Source organism: Sabethes cyaneus, chromosome 3, assembly GCF_943734655.1.
Source record: "Sabethes cyaneus chromosome 3, idSabCyanKW18_F2, whole genome shotgun sequence".
Taxonomy (NCBI): Eukaryota; Metazoa; Arthropoda; class Insecta; order Diptera; family Culicidae; genus Sabethes; species Sabethes cyaneus.
In genome coordinates, this window is record NC_071355.1 from 144267926 (window position 1) to 144294160 (window position 26235).

At 41.4% G+C, this 26235-nt stretch overlaps 1 protein-coding gene across 1 annotated transcript in view; it reads left to right on the forward strand.

Moving 5' to 3' along the window:
• The window catches only part of LOC128744264 (E3 ubiquitin-protein ligase TRIM9), a 178745-nt gene that overhangs the window by 131223 nt on the left and 21287 nt on the right, over positions 1–26235 (forward strand). The window contains exons 2-4 of the mRNA XM_053841121.1: positions 3119–3214; positions 3536–3667; positions 3799–3900. Of these exons, the coding sequence (XP_053697096.1) occupies positions 3119–3214; positions 3536–3667; positions 3799–3900 (330 nt within the window). The remainder of the gene's footprint in view (positions 1–3118; positions 3215–3535; positions 3668–3798; positions 3901–26235) is intronic.

Consider the following 26235-nt stretch of genomic DNA (forward strand, 5'->3'; position numbering starts at 1 on the left):
GCAGACGCACTATTTGTTTATAGGTAGCGTAACGAAGGCGTTGAAAAATATGGACTGATTTTAGTGACTTTTCGTGTGGTTCCTTATCCACTTGTGGTGAATACACATATGCATCGCCAATCGCAGCAACTCTGTTGTGTACATAAAAAAATTGACAGCGTTATCAGTTGTTCTGCAGTGGCCATGGCGAAAACAGTCATGCAACTACGATCGATGTTTTATTTGTACTGCCCACTTCAATCCGGAGCGAAGTGTTTGGACATCGTGAGGCACATCGAGTCCGCCGGATATAGCCAATCCGGCATTTACAACATCTTTCCTTCTGAAGAAAAGTGAGAGTGTCAAAAAGGAAACCTGCTTACGGCCGCTTAACCGTGCTGCACGATCGAACTGAAGAGGAAGACCGACAGCAAGGTGGCCTTATCGTGCCGTACCTTGGGCCGGCAGGTCGTGGCAACCGGCCAACGGTAAAGAAGTACCAGGTCAAAATGGACGTTTTTATGCGGAAGCGTCTGTTGATATCGGCCCTGTCACTCAGAAGGAGCAGCTGAAGGTGGTGAAAAACATTTTTCCGGTGAAGAGCAACGTTATGATCATTATGGATGACGAGATCTACTCGATTATGGACGGTAACGACTGGTATTGGACCGAAAACATTACGGCTCCCATCAAGGTGGTAAGCGATGGTGTCAAATATATACCAAGTTCCTGAAGAAGAACTTCTGTGGCAGAAGATCTGGTAGTAGCGACTGTTCAAGCCGCTGTTCTTATGTCCCGAAGTGACGAAAGAATCGCGGTAAACGGGAAGATGTACAATACGCAGTGCCTGCCGGTAGTTGCCACCATTGTCAAGAAGCATCCTGTAGGGAGCAGAAGACCTGGCCTCGGCCCATTATTACTGAAGGACATGGACCGGCTGAAGCTGTACTGAAGACCGCCAAGCTTTCCAACCAATAGGAAATTTTTGTTCACACCTCAATCCCCCAGCAGCGACCGATAGAAATTTTTTGTACGAAGTGTTGGTTAAAACGGAGAAGCAGCTGGCCACGAAAAAGTAAAAGAACTCGCCGACAACCATATTTTCTAGCTCTAGGCTTCTAGGCCGGGTGACGAAGCAGTTTTGTAGTAGGCTTAATAAACGGAGGATTTAAGAAACATTGGTTCCATTGAATTATCGTTTGCCGTTTTTTTTCATCACCATCTGTGAATAGCCCATTTTCTTAATGCATACGGTATTTTAATGTCAAAGCAGCGTTCGATTCAGTATAGCGGTTGAAGTTAGTTTCAACCGGCAATAATCATAGTTATGTTGCAAAAGCATTAAGCGTGTACGTGCTAGAATTTCGTGATTATTTAGCAGCTACTATTTAGTATCTATTTATATCAATCATTAAATAAATCAAACTAGGGAAACATTTTTTAATTGCATTTTGCAGGTTTGCTACACTCGCTGTAGAGGTTTCCCCCCAAACATTTTAGTTTCTGTTGTAGCTTTGCCTACGGCGAGGAAAATCAAAGAATGACTGCCTAATGGTATGCTGGTGCACTTCGCCACGGCATTTGATAACAGCAAGCTATAAATCCTCGCACGGTTTAGACGACGGGCGCTGCCGCTGGCTGCAGGCGTGTATTCGCTTAGGTGTGGGCACTTATCACCAGCTGCCGCACACCGGTAAGCACATCACACACGTACACACTTCTACGCCAAAGTCTACCATATCCGGTAATTTAAAGTAATTGCCCGGCCGTGCGATTTATCGGCGCGAAAGTGCAAATAAATTCCTGCCGACTGATTTATGGTGCAATTGATCTGCATTTTATAACCGCCCTTTCGCAACAGTCACTATATGTAGCTGGGTTAGCGCTCGTAAGGCGAAGCATTTCCAGATACAATTCTGAATTCCGAAAATTCCGAAATTCTGCGGTTATTTGCCGTAGTATATTATGTTTCAATTCCGTGATGGTGAGCTAAATTAAATTGCTCGACTGAGTTTACTATTATTTATGAAAATATTTCATCTATTTTCCGGATGGGTATGGGAATGCGAATGATATTGTAGGCCAGCCGGAAATGACTATTTAGTATACGAAGGTTAGGTACACGTCGCTTCATTTTCAGAGCTTTAAATCCATTACATTAAACTAAAAGCACGAAGTAATGGATGACTAAGCTTTAAATTGTTATAGCAATGACGAGGAAATAAACATCCTTCGTCAGCAGACTCGTTCGGCGGACGGTTAAACTTTGCAACATAAGTTCCGGTCCAGTGCGCTTTCTATGTAGGACACAGACGGGCTGTGCAGGATCACAGGCATGCTTAGCATACGCTGAGACTCTGGGAATCGGAGACCGCATTACGAGGCGAAACTTCAAATTCTTGTCACGAATTAGTAAAAGTTTGCGGCTGCTTGTCCTACACTGATGTCCCCAAGATTGTCCCTGATGGAGCGTTTGGCTGTAAAATTGTGTGGCTTGTCCGAGATAGTTTGAAGCTCGCTGGTTGCAATGAATAAATTAATGCGTCAAAAAGTAGGTTAGTGTTCCCGCCGGGGATTGTTTTATCGATCGTTGCCAAAAAGTGGCGTATTTCCGTTCCGTCCACATGGGCCTATTTGTGGGAATGGAACATCTGATAAGTGATGAATAATAAATTTTAATCTGATGGTTTTGGGATGTGTTATAAAACATTTTGCAAAAGTACCAGATTGTGCGAGTAATTTGACGACCGAAATGACACAAGCTACTTGGATCAAGCCATTAATTTTTGTTGAAAATATGACATTGTAGTTAAAATTATTTTATATTACTGTAGTATTAGTACCTATAGTGAATAAAAGAGTTAGAGCAAATGCTCCCATACAATATAACGGAAAAAGCAAAGTAAACTGTTTTATTAATACGGCCTACTGTATTGTCAAAAAACATTAATTATTTAGTAATAGGTATTTTGTCGATACTATTCACGTACCTATATTTTTTATTGAAGGTAACTCTATATTGTGACGTTACATGTTTTAAGGTGTAACAAACATTTTGTTTATACTACAATAATACTTCAAGTTTAGTGTCACTTTCAGATGTACTAATTGTTTTTTTTTCTTTTTTGATTATTTTCAGACTGAACTGTCACACAATCTTCAGCAACTCTCGGAAAAAGCCCGATCAACGACAGAATTCATCCAAAGACTGAAAGGAATGAGCGATAAGGTGACGGTAAGTATCCACGAAGCAGACTGATTCTCGAATATAGAGCGACTAGACCAACGAACTTTACTTAACTGTAGAACGAAACGAATTAGGTACTTAACTATAGAGACTAAAGAGAGAAATAGAGTGAGAGATACCTAACGACCTTATAGCTAAACGGCGACTAATTTTTTTCATTGTGGGAATAACTATTCCTATTTTCAACATATTGTTTATGGTTGTGAGCTTGTTTAGGACAACTTACTCAAATATTCAGCTCAATAACTTCTGCTAACTAATAATCTTCAATAGAATCAAGTCGAATAACAGTCTACCATCTTTTTTCAGGAGTCCTGCATCGAGTTCGAGCGACTAGTGACGTCGCAATGTGAGGCACTGATAGAGGCAATCCACAGGCGGCGGGAAGTCCTTCTGGAGGCCATTCGGCAGGATAAAGATACCAAAATTCGAACATTGAAGGTGATAACCATCGCTCTATCGCGCACCATTGTGTCGTAATTCTATCAGCACTTTTCCCTTTATTGAATCTAATGCCGCTGTCAATTTTTCTCTTTTTCTTTTTTTTCTGCTTTTTTTCTGTCTTTCACCAGGATCAACAAGCGAGCTGTACGGGCAAGCTACAACAAACCACCGGATTAATTCAGTTCTGCATCGAAGCGTTGAAAGAGACTGATAGTGCGGCATTTTTGCAGGTTGGTTGCTGGCTCCATTTAATTTCGCTTGATGGCCTCGTATTTGTTTTGTGCTCTAGCTTTTCCGACACCGTTCTTGTGGATACGTGGTGGTTATCCTTCTATTTTACGTTTCAGTCAGGTGTACGATGAATTCCACTGGGAGCGTGCAGTAGGCTTTAGCCCCAGGGGAAGCACTACGTTCGTTCAGCCAGTCAGTCAATAATAAAGCGCTGGCCAAGCGTAAGCTTGGTAGGATAGGCTATTTTTCTTTTACTGTCGACGATCAACAGAACTGGCGCTCGAAATAAAAATATACGATAATGGTCTCAGCGAAAGAGAAGTGTAGTTATACACATGCCACTTTAACCTAGGTTTATGTTGGATCTACCAAGGAATAGTCTGATAACACAGAAGAAGCGTTGAGTGTAGTTTTGACAGAACTCATAAACTTTGCACACAAATATAAATGACAAAAAAAATTCAAAAGCAGTTTTGAATGCACATTTATATTTCAGCTGCCACATTTAGCAGATTTAAGAGCAGCTTTACAGCAAGCAGCAGCAAGAGTACAGAAAGTGGTCATTTTTTTCACTAAATCTATGTATAACTGGAGCTTTGTTGAAAACATAAGCTCGAAATCTACTGCAAAATTGTTTACTTTTACGATTTGTAAATTTTTGTTAACGCCCTTTGAAACTTAAAGTTTTGAAAATTGAAAGTTTTGAAAACTTATATATTTGATTTTTGCACTCCTTTGGTACTTAAAGAAATGCTATTTTTGGTAAACATCTTTGCCAACAAGATTTTCATAAACTTTTCCAAAAATACTGTAGCTCTCCATTACAACACATAATTTTGTAGTGCTAAGCTGGTTGTATCCATACCGTGTACGATAAAATCCTGGCTATGTCCGGAAATCAAGCATGGATAAAAGATGTGGGCAATCGATGTCAACAGCGAGCAGTTTAACAACGATAGCGGTTTGCTACAACTTTCGTCTCCTAGCGAGCGTTTCAAGAGTAAAATGTTGACACCTATCTGGATACGCTGGAAGATTCCAAGGGTCGCGCCACGGGACATTTCTAAGAGCAAGCCGTATGAATCTTTTTTGGACACTTTCGAGCCTTTTTAGTTCCATGTTACATAGTTCGGCGTCCATATTGCGGAAGCGTTTTCAAGGATTGGTCTTACGAGGGAACAATATAACCCCTTCAGATAATGCTAATCCATAAAGTTCTTGACAATTTTGGAGATGAAGCCAAGTTGTCGGGTTGTCTTGGAAATAGTCGACATGTAGTGCACATGGAAGGTAAGCTTAGGATTCAGTAGAATATCTAGATTCGTTACATGATCCACTCGGTTGAGAATAGAACCGTAGATATGATAATCAAAGAACGATGAAAGGTCATAAAGTTGCATATTGCGATACTGATAACGATTTTGTACTGCTTGCACCAAATAATTTCCATAACATTTGCAAATGGAAGCAGTTCACGATACAGTGTATCACTACGTAGATCATCGGCGGCAAACTAATTTATTTGCATCTTTGACCAAGCGAGGATGTAACATCGTTGAAGAAGATGACGAACAAAAGTGGTCCCAAGTTGCTCCCTTGCGGAACGCCAGATATTGTAATAAATGGTTAAGACACGCAACTGTCGTGCTTGACATGCAGTATTGCATGCATTTTAGTAGAATTAACGATAATTCGTAAATAGTTATGCAATATCTGTTCAATATAATTCACCTTGAATGTAATGGGCACACCACTTGTCTGTAATGGGCCACTACTTGTCTAGGAATTAGGAGATCTGTGATCAAACTGAATTCTGTGATGTTTTGAACTCCAATCAGTACGTGTCAAAGCATATAATTTGATAAGAATTCAGCATAGACGTTCTGATCAGATTGAATAGCTTTCAATCTAACTCGTTTTACTCACGGGACGATTCGGATTTGGATTCTCAATTCGTTGGTTCGATTACAATAGATCGAGCAAGAGGCACAATTTGTTTCTATAAATAACCTAACTTACCAGATGGTGGAGTTTGAACATACGTCGCGCGCTCAATAAGGGGGTTGTGCAGTCTCCTTTTGTCCAGCGTCTCACTGGTTCCAAGGTACATTAGTACCAGCAAATATATTATATTCACAATATATGGGTTAGGTTGTGTTTTTTATCGACTGGATTCAATTGTAACTGTTAATATTCGGCAGGGCAGTCTTCGGAGAAATTTATCAAGACTGAAGTTTGATGTTTTCCCGACGTTTCGACACTTTGTTGGTGTCTTTTTCAAGGGGTACTGTGGTAAAATACATTTTTAAAGTTATTTTTAAGTTGCTTACATAAATTTCACTTTGCTTACATATCATTTAGTCTTTTGTTCTGTTTTTTGGTTTGTACATATTACGGTCATGGAGGGTAGTAGTTGGTACATGAGCTGGAATTGGAATATTTAAAAATTCAAATAATTTTTCTTGCTTTGACCTGTACTGCGGAGCACTAAACGCTTCTTTACAAAAGGTTTCTATTGTTTGAAATATTTCAGTTTAGCTGTTGGGCCTTACCGATCTATTACTGTGTTTATTCTTTAGTGTATGCAAGATTGCTGCGTAGGTGGTGTTTAGACCTTCTACATCTACACGCTTGTTTACGGTGTTTGGTGTATTCGTGATGTGACACATTTCTAGAAATGGTACTGTGTGTGATCGGTAGCTGTGATCTACTATGGACGTTTGGCTTAGATTGAATCTGTGGTTGTGTGTGATGCAATGTTCTAATAGGGCTGTCTTTTCTCCTAGTGACCTGATTTCGGAACTGGTATTTGTGTGACTCATTAGTGTAGCTTCCAATTTGTTTACATTCGACTGATGGCCAGAAATTCTAGTTTTTAGCTTGTTTTTCGTCATCCCAATGTAGCAACTATCACAGTTGTTGCAGGGGATTTTGTAAACGACATTGGTTTTGTCTAATTTGTCTACCGGATCCTTCACGTTGCTGTGGAAGTGTTTTATTGTCCTGTATTGCCTGCTAGCTATTACTAGTGTAGGATGATCTTTCGTAAGGATTTTTGTTATTTGGTTAGTGAGTTTTGGCACGTATGGAATGGATCTGTAAATTTTTGTTGCGGTGGATGTTGCTTCTAGTGTGTCGTGATTTGTTTTCGGCATATTTGTCTGGTCGGCGCTAGTGGTTCCTTGTGGTGATCGATCTCTAGTTGGTAGTTTGTTTCCTTGCTCTGGTGTTTTTGGTGGATTATCCGATGCTGCTGGTTGACTTTCAGGTGGTGAATGGACTGATGGGACGGCTGGCAGTGATGGCTGGCTTTGATGGTTTCCAGTGGGTGGTTGGATTTTAAGAATTTGCGGTTCTGTGGACGGAGTTTGTGCATATGCTGATGGGTATAGGGTTGCGGTGTCAAGCGGTGTTTCTGGCGGTGACGGTTTATTCTGCATGGTGGCTGGCTGGGTTGGACTTGGATCCGTAGCTGATGCTGAATTCATGACTGGTTTGTTGTTGTAGGTGTTGATTAGTCTGTTTATCAGCGTTATTGGATAGCCATTCATTTTTAGTTGCTCTTGAATTGTCTTTTTAATCTCGCTTTGATTTCTAGACCGTGATAAACGACTGACTCGACATATGAAGTTGTTGGCTACATTTATTTTGTGTTTGAGCTGATGGCAGGAGTTATAGTGGAGCATTCTTCCGGAGGATATGGATTTTTGGTACCAGTCCGTACTTAGTGTTTGGTCGTTGTTGCGTATCACCATCATATCTAAATAAGGTAACCGGTTATTTTGTTCAACCTCCATGGTGAATTGCAACCTTTCTTCATGTTGGTTGAATTCATTCAGTACATTTTCTTTTTCATTTTCTGGTATGACGAGGAACAAATCGTCTACATATTTTCTAACAATTGGTATACTGAAGTGGAGGTTTTTCATAGCTTGATCCAGGATGTTTTCAAGAACTATGTCAGCTAGAATGGGTGACAGGGGGCTACCCATGGCGGTTCCGAAGGTTTGGAGGAAATACTGTTTGTTGTACTGGAAATAGCTGGCTTTCATGCATAGATCGATGATTTTTAAGAACATTTCTTGATCGATACGGGTGTTTATTTCTTCCCAACGTTCAGTTATGTTTTTTAGCACTAATTCGCGTGGGATATTAGTGAACAGAGAGACTACGTCTAGTGATATCATGATATAACCCTCAGGAATTGTCACTGAGTTTATTTCTTCGCAGAAGTCAAATGAGCTACGTACATTGTATTTACTGTTGAGGGATGTCTGCAAGATATTCGTTATGTATTTGGCTAAGTTATATGTTGGCGATGTTATGTTGGGAATCACTGGTCTTAGGGGAAGGTTGGGCTTGTGTGCTTTTGGTTGACCGTATATTCTTGGGCAGACGGCATTGTATACGGTTAATTTTCTCGCAGTTATTTGGTCTATTGACTTGTTCTCCTTCAGCGTCTTAACTAAGCCGTTGGTTTTCGTTTGGAAACCACTAGTTGGATCTCTACTGACACATTTGTACGTGTTACAATCCTCTACCAGCGCTTTCATTTTTTCCCCGTAGTCCGTTGCAGACATAATTACAGTTCTGTTTCCTTTGTCGCTGGACAGAATGCAAATCTCTGGATGTTCCTTTATGAATTTGGCTGTTATCTTTTCTGCTTTCATACAGAATTTTGATGCGGAGGACTGAATTTCTGCCTTTGGGTTAAACCGATTCATGTAGTTTTGTATCACGTTTACAGTCTGACATCGATTTCTGTCTTGTATTTCTTTGTCGTCAGTGGTACCTAGTATGCATTCGACGTCAGCCATTAGGTGGTAGAACGGAATTTGTTTTAAATCTGTTGTTGGTAGTGCATATTTTGGACCTAAGCTGAGTAACCGTATGGTCTCATCTGGTACATTCACATTGGTTGCGTTTAGTATTGCCTTTTCATTGGTCGTAGGTTTTGCCAGATTAGTTTCTTTCCTCATGAGGTTTTGGAGTTTTTTCTTTATTTGTGTAGCCTTCTGTTTTCCTTGTTTATCTGCCATCTCATCTCGGGTTTTTAGGAATTGTTCAGCTATCGTTGGGGTTGTAGTGTCTTTTATTTTCCTGTTCAGTATTTCTATGGTTTGTTTTAGTGTACGTATTTTGTGAAAGGTTTGTTTTATTTCTATGTTTAGTATTGCTTTCTTGAATTTTTCAATCGTGCGAGCAATTTTGTTCGTATACGGACCGTTTTCAGTGATTATTGAGTGAATGCACTTGAACGAGTTTATGATATGTGCAGGAAAAATACCTTTTCTTCTGCAACTTGTAAGGAAGGATTTTCTGTTAGTCATGTTCATCAATTTTTGTCTGTGATTGGAGTAATCCTTCATCGCTCTGACAGCATGTTTACCAAAGCAAAACCTACGACCAATGAAAAGGCAATACTAAACGCAACCAATGTGAATGTACCAGATGAGACCATACGGTTACTCAGCTTAGGTCCAAAATATGCACTACCAACAACAGATTTAAAACAAATTCCGTTCTACCACCTAATGGCTGACGTCGAATGCATACTAGGTACCACTGACGACAAAGAAATACAAGACAGAAATCGATGTCAGACTGTAAACGTGATACAAAACTACATGAATCGGTTTAACCCAAAGGCAGAAATTCAGTCCTCCGCATCAAAATTCTGTATGAAAGCAGAAAAGATAACAGCCAAATTCATAAAGGAACATCCAGAGATTTGCATTCTGTCCAGCGACAAAGGAAACAGAACTGTAATTATGTCTGCAACGGACTACGGGGAAAAAATGAAAGCGCTGGTAGAGGATTGTAACACGTACAAATGTGTCAGTAGAGATCCAACTAGTGGTTTCCAAACGAAAACCAACGGCTTAGTTAAGACGCTGAAGGAGAACAAGTCAATAGACCAAATAACTGCGAGAAAATTAACCGTATACAATGCCGTCTGCCCAAGAATATACGGTCAACCAAAAGCACACAAGCCCAACCTTCCCCTAAGACCAGTGATTCCCAACATAACATCGCCAACATATAACTTAGCCAAATACATAACGAATATCTTGCAGACATCCCTCAACAGTAAATACAATGTACGTAGCTCATTTGACTTCTGCGAAGAAATAAACTCAGTGACAATTCCTGAGGGTTATATCATGATATCACTAGACGTAGTCTCTCTGTTCACTAATATCCCACGCGAATTAGTGCTAAAAAACATAACTGAACGTTGGGAAGAAATAAACACCCGTATCGATCAAGAAATGTTCTTAAAAATCATCGATCTATGCATGAAAGCCAGCTATTTCCAGTACAACAAACAGTATTTCCTCCAAACCTTCGGAACCGCCATGGGTAGCCCCCTGTCACCCATTCTAGCTGACATAGTTCTTGAAAACATCCTGGATCAAGCTATGAAAAACCTCCACTTCAGTATACCAATTGTTAGAAAATATGTAGACGATTTGTTCCTCGTCATACCAGAAAATGAAAAAGAAAATGTACTGAATGAATTCAACCAACATGAAGAAAGGTTGCAATTCACCATGGAGGTTGAACAAAATAACCGGTTACCTTATTTAGATATGATGGTGATACGCAACAACGACCAAACACTAAGTACGGACTGGTACCAAAAATCCATATCCTCCGGAAGAATGCTCCACTATAACTCCTGCCATCAGCTCAAACACAAAATAAATGTAGCCAACAACTTCATATGTCGAGTCAGTCGTTTATCACGGTCTAGAAATCAAAGCGAGATTAAAAAGACAATTCAAGAGCAACTAAAAATGAATGGCTATCCAATAACGCTGATAAACAGACTAATCAACACCTACAACAACAAACCAGTCATGAATTCAGCATCAGCTACGGATCCAAGTCCAACCCAGCCAGCCACCATGCAGAATAAACCGTCACCGCCAGAAACACCGCTTGACACCGCAACCCTATACCCATCAGCATATGCACAAACTCCGTCCACAGAACCGCAAATTCTTAAAATCCAACCACCCACTGGAAACCATCAAAGCCAGCCATCACTGCCAGCCGTCCCATCAGTCCATTCACCACCTGAAAGTCAACCAGCAGCATCGGATAATCCACCAAAAACACCAGAGCAAGGAAACAAACTACCAACTAGAGATCGATCACCACAAGGAACCACTAGCGCCGACCAGACAAATATGCCGAAAACAAATCACGACACACTAGAAGCAACATCCACCGCAACAAAAATTTACAGATCCATTCCATACGTGCCAAAACTCACTAACCAAATAACAAAAATCCTTACGAAAGATCATCCTACACTAGTAATAGCTAGCAGGCAATACAGGACAATAAAACACTTCCACAGCAACGTGAAGGATCCGGTAGACAAATTAGACAAAACCAATGTCGTTTACAAAATCCCCTGCAACAACTGTGATAGTTGCTACATTGGGATGACGAAAAACAAGCTAAAAACTAGAATTTCTGGCCATCAGTCGAATGTAAACAAATTGGAAGCTACACTAATGAGTCACACAAATACCAGTTCCGAAATCAGGTCACTAGGAGAAAAGACAGCCCTATTAGAACATTGCATCACACACAACCACAGATTCAATCTAAGCCAAACGTCCATAGTAGATCACAGCTACCGATCACACACAGTACCATTTCTAGAAATGTGTCACATCACGAATACACCAAACACCGTAAACAAGCGTGTAGATGTAGAAGGTCTAAACACCACCTACGCAGCAATCTTGCATACACTAAAGAATAAACACAGTAATAGATCGGTAAGGCCCAACAGCTAAACTGAAATATTTCAAACAATAGAAACCTTTTGTAAAGAAGCGTTTAGTGCTCCGCAGTACAGGTCAAAGCAAGAAAAATTATTTGAATTTTTAAATATTCCAATTCCAGCTCATGTACCAACTACTACCCTCCATGACCGTAATATGTACAAACCAAAAAACAGAACAAAAGACTAAATGATATGTAAGCAAAGTGAAATTTATGTAAGCAACTTAAAAATAACTTTAAAAATGTATTTTACCACAGTACCCCTTGAAAAAGACACCAACAAAGTGTCGAAACGTCGGGAAAACATCAAACTTCAGTCTTGATAAATTTCTCCGAAGACTGCCCTGCCGAATATTAACAGTTACAATTGAATCCAGTCGATAAAAAACACAACCTAACCCAAAAATGGCAAATATTAGCAGTAGTTACTATCGGTACATCGACGAATGCTTTGGTAAACATGCTGTCAGAGCGATGAAGGATTACTCCAATCACAGACAAAAATTGATGAACATGACTAACAGAAAATCCTTCCTTACAAGTTGCAGAAGAAAAGGTATTTTTCCTGCACATATCATAAACTCGTTCAAGTGCATTCACTCAATAATCACTGAAAACGGTCCGTATACGAACAAAATTGCTCGCACGATTGAAAAATTCAAGAAAGCAATACTAAACATAGAAATAAAACAAACCTTTCACAAAATACGTACACTAAAACAAACCATAGAAATACTGAACAGGAAAATAAAAGACACTACAACCCCAACGATAGCTGAACAATTCCTAAAAACCCGAGATGAGATGGCAGATAAACAAGGAAAACAGAAGGCTACACAAATAAAAAAAAAACTCCAAAACCTCATGAGGAAAGAAACTAATCTGGCAAAACCTACGACCAATGAAAAGGCAATACTAAACGCAACCAATGTGAATGTACCAGATGAGACCATACGGTTACTCAGCTTAGGTCCAAAATATGCACTACCAACAACAGATTTAAAACAAATTCCGTTCTACCACCTAATGGCTGACGTCGAATGCATACTAGGTACCACTGACGACAAAGAAATACAAGACAGAAATCGATGTCAGACTGTAAACGTGATACAAAACTACATGAATCGGTTTAACCCAAAGGCAGAAATTCAGTCCTCCGCATCAAAATTCTGTATGAAAGCAGAAAAGATAACAGCCAAATTCATAAAGGAACATCCAGAGATTTGCATTCTGTCCAGCGACAAAGGAAACAGAACTGTAATTATGTCTGCAACGGACTACGGGGAAAAAATGAAAGCGCTGGTAGAGGATTGTAACACGTACAAATGTGTCAGTAGAGATCCAACTAGTGGTTTCCAAACGAAAACCAACGGCTTAGTTAAGACGCTGAAGGAGAACAAGTCAATAGACCAAATAACTGCGAGAAAATTAACCGTATACAATGCCGTCTGCCCAAGAATATACGGTCAACCAAAAGCACACAAGCCCAACCTTCCCCTAAGACCAGTGATTCCCAACATAACATCGCCAACATATAACTTAGCCAAATACATAACGAATATCTTGCAGACATCCCTCAACAGTAAATACAATGTACGTAGCTCATTTGACTTCTGCGAAGAAATAAACTCAGTGACAATTCCTGAGGGTTATATCATGATATCACTAGACGTAGTCTCTCTGTTCACTAATATCCCACGCGAATTAGTGCTAAAAAACATAACTGAACGTTGGGAAGAAATAAACACCCGTATCGATCAAGAAATGTTCTTAAAAATCATCGATCTATGCATGAAAGCCAGCTATTTCCAGTACAACAAACAGTATTTCCTCCAAACCTTCGGAACCGCCATGGGTAGCCCCCTGTCACCCATTCTAGCTGACATAGTTCTTGAAAACATCCTGGATCAAGCTATGAAAAACCTCCACTTCAGTATACCAATTGTTAGAAAATATGTAGACGATTTGTTCCTCGTCATACCAGAAAATGAAAAAGAAAATGTACTGAATGAATTCAACCAACATGAAGAAAGGTTGCAATTCACCATGGAGGTTGAACAAAATAACCGGTTACCTTATTTAGATATGATGGTGATACGCAACAACGACCAAACACTAAGTACGGACTGGTACCAAAAATCCATATCCTCCGGAAGAATGCTCCACTATAACTCCTGCCATCAGCTCAAACACAAAATAAATGTAGCCAACAACTTCATATGTCGAGTCAGTCGTTTATCACGGTCTAGAAATCAAAGCGAGATTAAAAAGACAATTCAAGAGCAACTAAAAATGAATGGCTATCCAATAACGCTGATAAACAGACTAATCAACACCTACAACAACAAACCAGTCATGAATTCAGCATCAGCTACGGATCCAAGTCCAACCCAGCCAGCCACCATGCAGAATAAACCGTCACCGCCAGAAACACCGCTTGACACCGCAACCCTATACCCATCAGCATATGCACAAACTCCGTCCACAGAACCGCAAATTCTTAAAATCCAACCACCCACTGGAAACCATCAAAGCCAGCCATCACTGCCAGCCGTCCCATCAGTCCATTCACCACCTGAAAGTCAACCAGCAGCATCGGATAATCCACCAAAAACACCAGAGCAAGGAAACAAACTACCAACTAGAGATCGATCACCACAAGGAACCACTAGCGCCGACCAGACAAATATGCCGAAAACAAATCACGACACACTAGAAGCAACATCCACCGCAACAAAAATTTACAGATCCATTCCATACGTGCCAAAACTCACTAACCAAATAACAAAAATCCTTACGAAAGATCATCCTACACTAGTAATAGCTAGCAGGCAATACAGGACAATAAAACACTTCCACAGCAACGTGAAGGATCCGGTAGACAAATTAGACAAAACCAATGTCGTTTACAAAATCCCCTGCAACAACTGTGATAGTTGCTACATTGGGATGACGAAAAACAAGCTAAAAACTAGAATTTCTGGCCATCAGTCGAATGTAAACAAATTGGAAGCTACACTAATGAGTCACACAAATACCAGTTCCGAAATCAGGTCACTAGGAGAAAAGACAGCCCTATTAGAACATTGCATCACACACAACCACAGATTCAATCTAAGCCAAACGTCCATAGTAGATCACAGCTACCGATCACACACAGTACCATTTCTAGAAATGTGTCACATCACGAATACACCAAACACCGTAAACAAGCGTGTAGATGTAGAAGGTCTAAACACCACCTACGCAGCAATCTTGCATACACTAAAGAATAAACACAGTAATAGATCGGTAAGGCCCAACAGCTAAACTGAAATATTTCAAACAATAGAAACCTTTTGTAAAGAAGCGTTTAGTGCTCCGCAGTACAGGTCAAAGCAAGAAAAATTATTTGAATTTTTAAATATTCCAATTCCAGCTCATGTACCAACTACTACCCTCCATGACCGTAATATGTACAAACCAAAAAACAGAACAAAAGACTAAATGATATGTAAGCAAAGTGAAATTTATGTAAGCAACTTAAAAATAACTTTAAAAATGTATTTTACCACAGTACCCCTTGAAAAAGACACCAACAAAGTGTCGAAACGTCGGGAAAACATCAAACTTCAGTCTTGATAAATTTCTCCGAAGACTGCCCTGCCGAATATTAACAGTTATTCACAATATAGTTCACTCTTTCACAATCCTGAAGACATGACTACTAGCGCCATTGCGGCATGAAAGGTTACTAATGTCGACACGTCTATCGGACTCAACTTTCTGTATAGAGTTTACCCAATTCTAGATAGAATCAACAAAAGGGCGAATGTCGCAAATTGAACAAAACGGGTGAGTTATTTTTTGCTCGACCAGCATAAGAAAATCAGCTCTCGCTCGGTTTGTCCGCGCTTGCGACATTCACCGTTTTGTTGATTCTATCTTCAATACGCGACGTTTACATTCATGGAATTGCCCATATGAAGACAGAATCAACAAAAGGGCAAATGACGCAAGCGTAAACAAACCGGGTGAGATTGATTTTCCTATGCTGGTCCATCAAAAAATAACTCTCACCAGTTTTGTTTATACCTACGATATTCGCCCTTGTGTTAAATTTATCTAGATGTGTGAGTGAATGACGAATTATTGTCAAAAATCTGTAAGAACTCCTTGACGGTTTTCTGTCGTTGACGATTTAATCATTGGATTGGATCGCTGAAACCAAAACTTCTGTCAACTTCAAAAGACGGTCCCTCGAGTGTTTCGTTTTACTAATTTATTCTATCAAAAGAGAAACTATTTTTGAAATATTTCGATTTTCAACTGTGCTATGTTCCTACATCAGTTTTGCAATTGTAATTAAAGGTTTTATTGATTTTTCCTGCTGTTTCTATTATCCACAAATAATTTTTATACCTAAAGTTACAATCTCATTTCAGTCATTTTATGAACTAACAACATTGCTGATATTGGTATTGCTTTCCCGTGGGGTCATCTGTGGATTGTCAAAGTACCAGCACGGTAAAGCGCAACATTGTCACATAAAATGGTCAATACCGCACCTTAAAAATTTTTATTACAAAAAGCTTTTAGTCACCTTTTTGTCCGCAAGAGGGTGTTATTTTTGCGTCTTTTCGGATATATATGGAGATTTTGCAAAGTGGACTATTTCTTAATCTATACCTATAAAGAAGGATTTCTGTCTGTCTGTCTGTCTGTCTGTCTGTCTGTCTGTCCTCTGTTCCTTATAGAATCAAAAACTACTGAACCAATCGGCGTGAAAATTTGCATGTAGAGGTTTTTGGGGCCAGGAAAGGTTTTAGTGATGGTTAGAGACCCCTCCCCCCACTAAGAGGGGGGGCTCCCATACAAATGAAACACAAATTTCTGCATAACTCGAGAACTAATCAAGCAAATAGAACCAAATTTGGCATGTGGGTGTTTTCGATGACAAGAATTTATTCTAGGGTAATTTGAGACCCCTCCCCTCTTCATAAGAGGAATTATAACTCCTCTCCCCTTTAAGAGGGGGGGTTTCCATACAAATTTCCTCATAACTCGAGAACTAATCAAGCAAATGGAACCAAATTTGGCATGTGAAGGTTTTCGAGGGCAAGAAAATTTTCTATGTTGAATTAGGACCCCTCCTCACTTTAAGAGGGGGGGCTCCTGTACAAATGAAATATCAATTTCCTCATAACTCGAGAACTAATCAAGCAAATGGAACCAAATTTGGCATGTGTGTGTTTTTGAAGACAAAATTTTTTTCTATGATGAATTGGGACCCCTCCCCACTTTAAGAGGGGGGGCTCCTATACAAACGAAATACAAATTTCCTTATAACTCGAGAGCTAATCCAGCAAATGGAACCAAATTTGGCATGTAGGTGTTTTTGGAGGCAAGAATGTTTTCTATGATGAATAAGAACCTCTCCCCACTTTAGGAGGGGGCTCCTATACAAATGAAATACAAATTTCCTCATAACTCGAGAACTAATCAAGCGAATTGAACCAAATTTGGCATGTGTGTGTTTTTGGAGACAATTTTTTTTTTCAATGACGAATTGGGACCCCTCCCCACTTTAGGAGGGGGGGTCCTATACAAACGAAATACAAATTTCCTCATAACTCGAGAACTAATCCAGCAAATGGAACCAAATTTGGCGTGTAGGTGTTTTTAGAGGCAAGAATTTTTTCTGTGATGAATTAGGACCTCTTCCCACATTAGGAGGGGGGGCTCCAATACAAATGAAATACAAATTTCCCCATAACTCGAGAACTAATCAAGCAAATAGAACCAAATTCGGCATGTGGAGGTTTTTGGAGGCAAAAATATTTTCTACGGTGAATTAGGATCCTTCCACACTTCAAGAGGGGGGGCTTCTACACAAATGAAATACAAATTTCCTCATAACTCGAGAACTAATCAAGCGAATTGAACCAAATTTGGCATGTGTGTGTTTTTGGAGACAATTTTTTTTTCAATGACGAATTGGGACCCCTCCCCACTTTAGGAGGGGGGTCCTATACAAACGAAATACAAATTTCCTCATAATTCGAGAACTAATCAAGCAAATGGAACCATATTTGGCATGTGGGTGTTTTTGGAGGCAACCATTTTTCCCATAATGAATTAGGACTTCTTACCTTTTTAGGAAGGGGGGGCTCCCATTCAAACGAAATACAAATTTGTTCATAACTTTAGAACTAATCAAGCAAATGGAACCAAATTTGGCATGTAGGAGATTTCTGAGTCTTGAATTTATTTTATGATAGTTAGAGACCTCTCACCCCTATGGTAGGGGGATATGGACTCTCATACAAATAAAACAGAAATTTTTGCGAAACTCAAAAACTAATCCAACTCGAGAAATTCGAGACTCTTCCATAAAACATTAATCAATAACAAGACCACAAAAACTATCTATAGTAACACTAGATCATTCAGGACGAGCCGGTCGCGAGTGTTGCCGGTGACCCGCCGTCGGAAGCGCCGCCCACTGGGGGGCTTGCAAAACTCGAGAAGTGACAAAGATCATCCGAGATTCATGATTTATGTACAACACAGGTTAATTTGTGGCAATACGAAGTTTGTCGGGTCAGCTAGTATAATATATTTGTTAATATAATATATCAACGAGCCACATGCCCTGGCGGGTGTTGTGGGTTGGTGTTGTAGCTTGGTTTGACCCATGCACCTTCCAGTATTGGACAAAAGGTAAGAGTCACAACGACTACTTGTTAAGCGTAGCTACTAATAATCCCCCCCCCCTCACCTTTCCGCTCTTTCTCCTTCACTCTAAAATTCTCATAACTTTCTTCTACCGTATCTTCGTCAATTGTAATAGAACTACCGTTTCACAAAATATTAATTATATATGACTGACCTCATTTCAAGGTCAAGACTAAAACACGAAGGTGGTCTACTAATTTTGTAATAATCTGACCACGGGAAGTGGACGCCGCAAAACATAACAAAAGTATTCCTGTGCTGCTCGGAACAAACTCTACGCACTAAAACACCGCTTCTGTAATAACAGAATTTTCCAGTTGCATGTACCTTTTTCTCGGATCACCATCTAAACGTATTGGAACAAACTGTTTTTTTTTGTTTTGTACCTAGAAGTTTGGAGAAGACTGAAAACTTTTGAGTTTTGTAGCACAAAACAAAATCAGAGGAAAGAGAAAAAACCCAATTTTTATTTTTTCAACCGTCTTTTTTTCTTCGTTTTCGTTTTTCTCAGGTTGTGTTTTGTTTTCAAACCTGGTTGTGGGAAAGGATTAAAAAAAAACTAATTTTTGCGTTACATAATGGTATATCGCGGATTGCGGTGCTTCCTATCTAAATGCTCGCTTGGTTTCGTTGTGAGTGTGAGTTACCTTGGCCATTCTGTTATTTGAGTTTCTTTAAGTTTCTCTACAAATGATTTGTACATTTATCTGTAAAATTCCTTACAGTTGAGTAAAACTTAATTGAAACTATTCAACATGCCCTTAAAGTGACAAGTGTATCACGTTGTCATCATCCGGTCAACGTTGGGATGACATCAACCGGAACAAGAAATCAGCATTACATAATTTGGTTTGCTGTGTAAACTGGAATACTTGCCGTTCTGATTAAAACTTAAAACAAAAAAATAAAATGCCCATTATTATCGCTAGTATGATAAAATATCACGCTTATTGTATACTACCGTGATCGTTTAGAATGTCCTCGATACGGTGACATATGACAGTGAACTCTAAGACTCCTTGTAAGGAAGTAAGCAGGTGCTGGAAAAAATGAGAACTCAGATTTTAACTTGTTTCGCTTACTCTTAGCGAACCGTAAGAGTAGCTGTCTTTTCGTTTGTATTATTTTACCAATTTTAGAACGTTTACCTGTCCATTTCGTGATTATTAGTGGTAAATTTCCAATCATTTCGTGATTGGAAAACAGGGAATCGGTTTATACTAATGAAAATTATGATACAAAATTATGGTTTGTAGCTGATGAAGATAATCCTACTAAATTTCCAGTTATTACGGTTGAAGACCATTTCAGGCTGCCCAGTTTGCTTCGGGGTACGATGCTGGCCAAACAAGCCGTCGTATGTTCGAATCTTGGCTGGGAAGTGCTGCTATTGTAACTGTACTGTACTCCGGACTCTGTTTTGGCCACCAAACTATTCGCCCAAATATGCTCTATTGCTTGTTACTGGATGACGCTGGGAAGGTTCAGTATTCAGTACAGCGGTATTTAGTACAACGTTAATCCTTAGCCAGTCCATGTCCTCCAGTAGTCTTTTGGCATACACTCTAAAAGCGGAGAGAGGCGGAGTCGTATGAATCACGAGCTACAGGCACTGTTTGGAGAGATTTCCATCGTCATCTGGCGAAAGTCAGTAGGCTACGGTGCTGTGGACCGGACAAGTAGCGACGAAAACAACTCTTCAACAACTGCACCGGTACCAGGAACAGGTGGGCTCAACGTACAAGATAGCTCGATCATGTTGAATGGGAGTTACAATTTCTGAGACGGATGGGAAATTGCCGACGCGTGGCCCAAGACAGAGTTGAATGGAGACGACTGTTTGAAACAGGATGAGTTGGGGTGGCTACTAGGCTACTGACGGCTACTGACGACGACGACAACAACGCGTCTACGCCTACGTAGTGGGAATTGTCCTGAATTTTTGTCCGGTTTTTGAATTCCAATTGGCGAAAATTTCTGGACGGGGCCCGCCCCGCAAACCCCGAAAGAAATAACAGTGGCTTGGACATTCCCTTCTCGCTAGTCATCAGATACAGAAGCAGTTTCTTTGGGAACTTAGTGTGAAAGACATATTTGACGTCAGTGCGTAAATGGGGGGTGGTAAGGCATAATGTACCCAGTGCTTTACCAGCCGCTGCAGTCCAACATCAAGAAGAACTCGTCATCCTTCGCCGGAAAAATGTTTTCACCAGCATCTTCAGTCGTGATTGCCTGCTACTCAGATATGGCCGACCTCGACTGATGCATCTACATAAAAATGTTCATTTTGACGAGGCCTGCTTCTTCACCAATTGACTTCGACCTCCCTAAGGTGCGGAAGGCTGTCTATTTATTTATAATTTATTTGTTCATAGTCAGGCTGAGGGAAACTTGCTCTTGCTATATCCGACGGACACGAAGTGCCTTACAATGTTCGACTCATTCACTCCGGGCTGTAGATAGCAGTATGAACAAAGCATCGAGTGTAATTGCTTGACTCTTTCCGTCATAGCTGCAAATCAATTGATAACGCTGTCAAATTATTTCTGTACACAATAAGGCTGCTGCTGTTGACGTGGATTCATCATCAGTCCAGTTGACTGGGTTAGCGACGCTAAATTTTTGGTTAGCGATGCCCACCACAGGATTTAATCAATGTAAAACTATATTTTATCTTCCTTTTGAACATTTTCCCACGAAAATAAATAAATTGTCATGCCTTAAATCATTTAAGGTAGAATACAAAAAAATCGAATATTTTCCTTTGAACAAAGATGCAGCATAGCTTAAGTGTTCGAAGTTTGAATCATAATAGTATCTTTCTTTGGGTTGAAAATCTTGAGAAGGGGTTATTGTCCGTTTTAGAAGAAAATGGCGTTCAGACATTTTTTGAAAGCTGGCCACAACGAACATCAGGGCCAGTGCTTCCTTTTCTATATCTCTGCATGCGTCAGTGAGCGAGAGGCGTGAGCCTGAGCCTTTACTGCACCGGTTGGGAAATAATGCATGATGGCAGCGCCAACACCATACATCGATGCATCTGTTGCGACGATGATTTCCTTTGACGGGTCGTGCCGAGTGTGCAGATTGGACAGTAGAATGGGCTTGAATTGGACGAATTACTTCTGGCAGTCCAGCACCGACGAACGTCCAGGAGAGCCCTCAGTTGTTTTAGCTGTTTTAGTATTCCATAGCACCCAGGTACATAAAGGTACATCCCCCATAGACCAGTACATAAAGTCACGTGGGTTTCCCGCGACGGCCGAACAGAAAACCAAATCGACCACATCTGCATCAGCCAGAAATGGAGAAGGAGCCTTCTTGATGTACGCAACAAACGCAGCGCTGACATTGCATCCGACCATCATCTTGTTATCGCTGAGATACGTCTGCGCGTCGCACGTGTCCAACGACGGGAGGAGAAAGTTGGGTGCCGCTACAACGTCCGTCGATTGGAGAATCCTGATGTGAAAAGGGCCTTTGTTGAACAACTTGAATCTCGAGCCTCGGAGTCGCCACCTGGTGGAACCGTCGAAGAGCAATGGACCGGTATCAAGAACGCCTTCATCACGACCAGTGATGAAACCCTCGGCAAAGCGCGCAGTGGGCGGAGGGAGTGGATTTCGGATGAAACTTGGAGGAAGATCGACGAGCGGAGAGAGGCGAAAGCCGGCATTGAGTGAGCGCGGACCAGATCGGCTAAGACAGCTGCCCGTCAACGATACGCCGAACTGGAGAGGGCTGTTAAACGTGCTTGTAGGCGGGACAAGAGAGCCTGGACTAACTCCCTAGCCGAACAAGGAGAAACCGCCGCCGCCAATGGTGATATCCGTTTGTTGTACGATATTTCTCGCCGCCTTAGTGGTGCCAGGATGAATACAAAGATGCCGCTAAAGGACAGAGCTGGTCAGCTATTGACTGACCGTACAGAACAGCTTAAGCGATGGACTGAACATTTTGAACAACTCTTCCGAGTTTCAAATGTCAGAGACCAACAAAACCAGCAGCGTACGACGCCTACAGTTCGTCGCGTGAACTCGGAGGCGCCATCGCTGGATAAAATCGTAGCAGCCATCAAGAGTATGAAATCCAATAGAGCGCTAGAGATAGATCGTATTTCTGCCGAAATGCTCAAAGCTGACCCATCTTTGTCAGCCCAGATGATGCATCAGCTTTTCAGCAATATTTGGGAAACCGCAACTTTTCCGGTGGACTGGATGCAGGGCATATTGGTCAAAGTCCCTAAGAAAGGAGACCTAACGGAATGCGGTAACTGACGTGGCATCACGTTGCTCTGTATTACTCTCAAAGTACTCTGTAAGGTAATCCTCAACCGGATCCAGGAGAAGATCGACGCTACTCTCCGGCGGCAGCAAGCTGGATTCCGTGCTGGCCGATCATGTGTAGACCATATCACAACGCTCCGCATTATATTGGAGCAGATCAACGAATTCCAGGACTCTCTTCTGCTGGTGTTCGTTGACTTCGAAAAGGCGTTCGACCGACTCAACCACGAAAACAACTGGGGCGCACTTAGGCGTAGAGGAGTTCCAGATAAGCTAGTCCATCTCATCGAGGCTCAGTACGAGGCGTTCTCGTGCAAGGTTTTGCACGACGGCGTCTTGTCCGACCCCATAAGGGTTACTGCTGGCGTGAGACAGGGCTGCATTTTATCACCGCTTCTGTTCCTCATCGTTATGGATGAGATACTAGTTGGAGCAATTGACAGTAGACCAAATCGAGGATTGCCTTGGAATCCTCTAAAGATGGAGCAGCTAAATGACTTCGACCTAGCCGACGACATTGTCTTGCTCGCACAACGCCGAAACAATATGCAGAGCAAGTTAGATGACCTCTCCGAGAGCTCCCAGGCAGCAGGTCTCACAGTCAATGTAGCGAAAACTAAGTCTATGGTAGTGAACACTGACAATTCCACCAACTTTACAGTAGCGGGACAACAAGTTGAGCAGGTAGCCGCCTTTCAATATCTTGGTAGCCAAACAACGCCCGATGGTGGTACCAAGACTGATATAGCCACACGGATCAGGAAGGCCAGGGGTGCCTTTGCAGGTCTGCGAAACATTTGGCGCTCAAACCAGATTACTCTACGTACGAAAACCCGAATCTTTAATTCAAACGTTAAATCCGTACTGCTGTATGCCTGCGAAACGTGGTGCGTCTCAGCGCAAACGCAAAAACTGCAGGTATTCATTAACCGGTGCCTGCGATATATTATTCGTGCCTGGTGGCCTGATAATTGGATATCCAATGAGGAACTCCATCGTCGGTGTCATCAACGGCCGATAGCCACAGAAATTCGTGAGCGTAGGTGGAAGTAGATCGGACACACCTTGAGGAAAGGAGCGAACGTGGTTTGCAGAGCAGCACTCGACTGGAATCCACAAGGACAGCGTAGAAGAGGCAGACCCAGAGGCTCATGGCGACGGAGCTTAGTCAACGACATCCGGGCTGTAGACGAGAACCTGTCCTGGCGACAGGTAAAAGCCATGGCGGGTAACCGTCAGCAGTGGAGATCTCTGATTTCATCCCTTTGTTCTGCCGGACCGGCGGACATGGACACATAAGTAAGTATAGCACCCAGGTAGGAATGGAGCTACTTGATATCCTTCGGATGTTGTCCCTACTAGCACGGTGGTTACAAGGTTGTTGTGGTAACCGAAATATGACTAATTTCAGTCGTAATTCGGTTGCTTCAACTAAATGGACCTAAAGTGTGCTACTTGGGGTATTTAGCGATAGCTTCAGTTTTCGAAGAGTTAGGTCGAATATCATCCTTGTCCATGATGTGCCCGGAAATTTGATCTGAGGGACTGCAAAACGGCAATTTTTCGATGCGTAAGTGAAAACCATATTCACGCACACGTTCAAGCAGTATAGAGGATTCGATGGTACTTCTGGCTGGAACGACCAGCGACGAGGATGTCGTCCAAGTCGGCTTAACTCCAGGGATGCCGGTCATTATTGGTCATTATCGATCATACGTTGAAATGCACCTGGTGCTGAGAGTCCACGATGTGTGTTCACGGTGAGCAAGTCGCGGGATGCTTCCTCAACCTCGATCTGCAGGTAGGCGTCTGACAAGTCAAGCTGCGTATAATAACGTGTTTCTGTTAGTTCCGTATATATGTCGTCTGGATTTGGCCTACTGTGTTACCTGACTTATACCGAATATACGTTATATACGGGGGAGGGTCTCGTAACTCACAAACTTTGTGGTTTTTCGTTTAATTGATCATAAATTCGAATAGAGCATACAAATATTAACTATATAACATAAAAAATTACATGTTTACTCCAAAAATAAAAGCATTAGAGATTTTAGAATTTCGGAAATAGAGGTTCGTTATGAGTCAGGTAACACAGTAGGATGCCGGTCAAATTTTAGCGCGTTGTTCAGCCACGTTGAATAATCTCCACACACGAATACTTAACCTTGTTCCGCTTTCATCGGCTTCTACTCCGAAATCAATCTGGCTCGGATGTCCGCATCCCGTGGCAGTTGCAGTCCACAGACGAAATGGGGGGCTTTGAAGTGAACTACTGAAGTGTTAGCCTGGATAGTTGAAACGCTTCACAGTGTTTGTTTACCATGACAGCATACGATCCGCATCGTTTTTGGAGTACGGCAGGCAACAGCAATGGAAAACGGACTTCTGTTGACCGAACAATTTCTTCAACTCGTTGGCGGTCTCGTCTAGAGTGTAGTTCGGAGGTTCTTGGGATAAACGGTATTTACGTACTTTTCGTGTAACGGCATACTCTACGACATCATCTAGGGCTTCACCGTCCTTTGTGAAAACATCCTCGTATTTCGAATACTAGTTGTCGAAGAAAACTCTCGCGTCCCAATCCTACTGGAAATCTTGAATGCCGCTGGCTGGGGATTCGGTGACTTTGTCGCTGCCGCTGCCATCCGGTTCTGCATGGTTCTCCAGGTTTTCGATCTGCTGCTGCTGCTTCACGATGAGATTGGCGAGTTGAAGAGTCGCGTCCTTCAGATCCGACTCAGACATTTTTTTTGGCTTGAAAATTCCGAGATTCCTGGAGGACTGCGAGATGATTCCAAATTTTTCACTCGTCCTCAATTATTGTAGCTATAACCAAGGTAATGGACTGGTAGTTCGCAATAACTAAAACAGGTCTAACTTGCTTGGTGGTTGACTAACGAATGGGGATCTTTATTAAACAAATTGAACTCATATCCGTCTTGGGAAGCAGGGCAGAACAAGGCCTGCTAGAATCTATAAAGTATTTACAACATCTACCTTGTAAACCGTCGAACCACATCGCCATCGATTCCATCGGTTTCAAGTATGACAAATACATATTATGGCTTTTGTCTATAATGACAAACATGCGTTACGGCAATCGTCTTTATGGTATCCGTATTATATTTATTAAAAAAACCAAAGCAAAGCCTAGGTGCTTCTTTCCGTTATCGAAACTTGACCTGCTGTTTGTATGCGACAGATTTCGCAGCCAACTGTTAGAGTGCAGGACAATTGCAGGGCCAGTTGCTACGATTCTATTGACTCTAACAGTCTCTCCCAGTCGAGATTCGAACATACGACGACTGGCGTATTAGGCCAGCGTCATACCTCGGAGCCAACTGGGAGGCTATTATATTATATTTATGGCAAACGTCCGTATACCATATGTCCGTATCGGAAAAAATTTGCGAAACCAGTGAGAATGATTTTTTAAAAGCCTGGAATTTTTTTTAGTTGCACAATCGTGCAACTGCAATTAAATGCAATGTGCAATTAAAAGACGGTGCATTTAAAGGACGT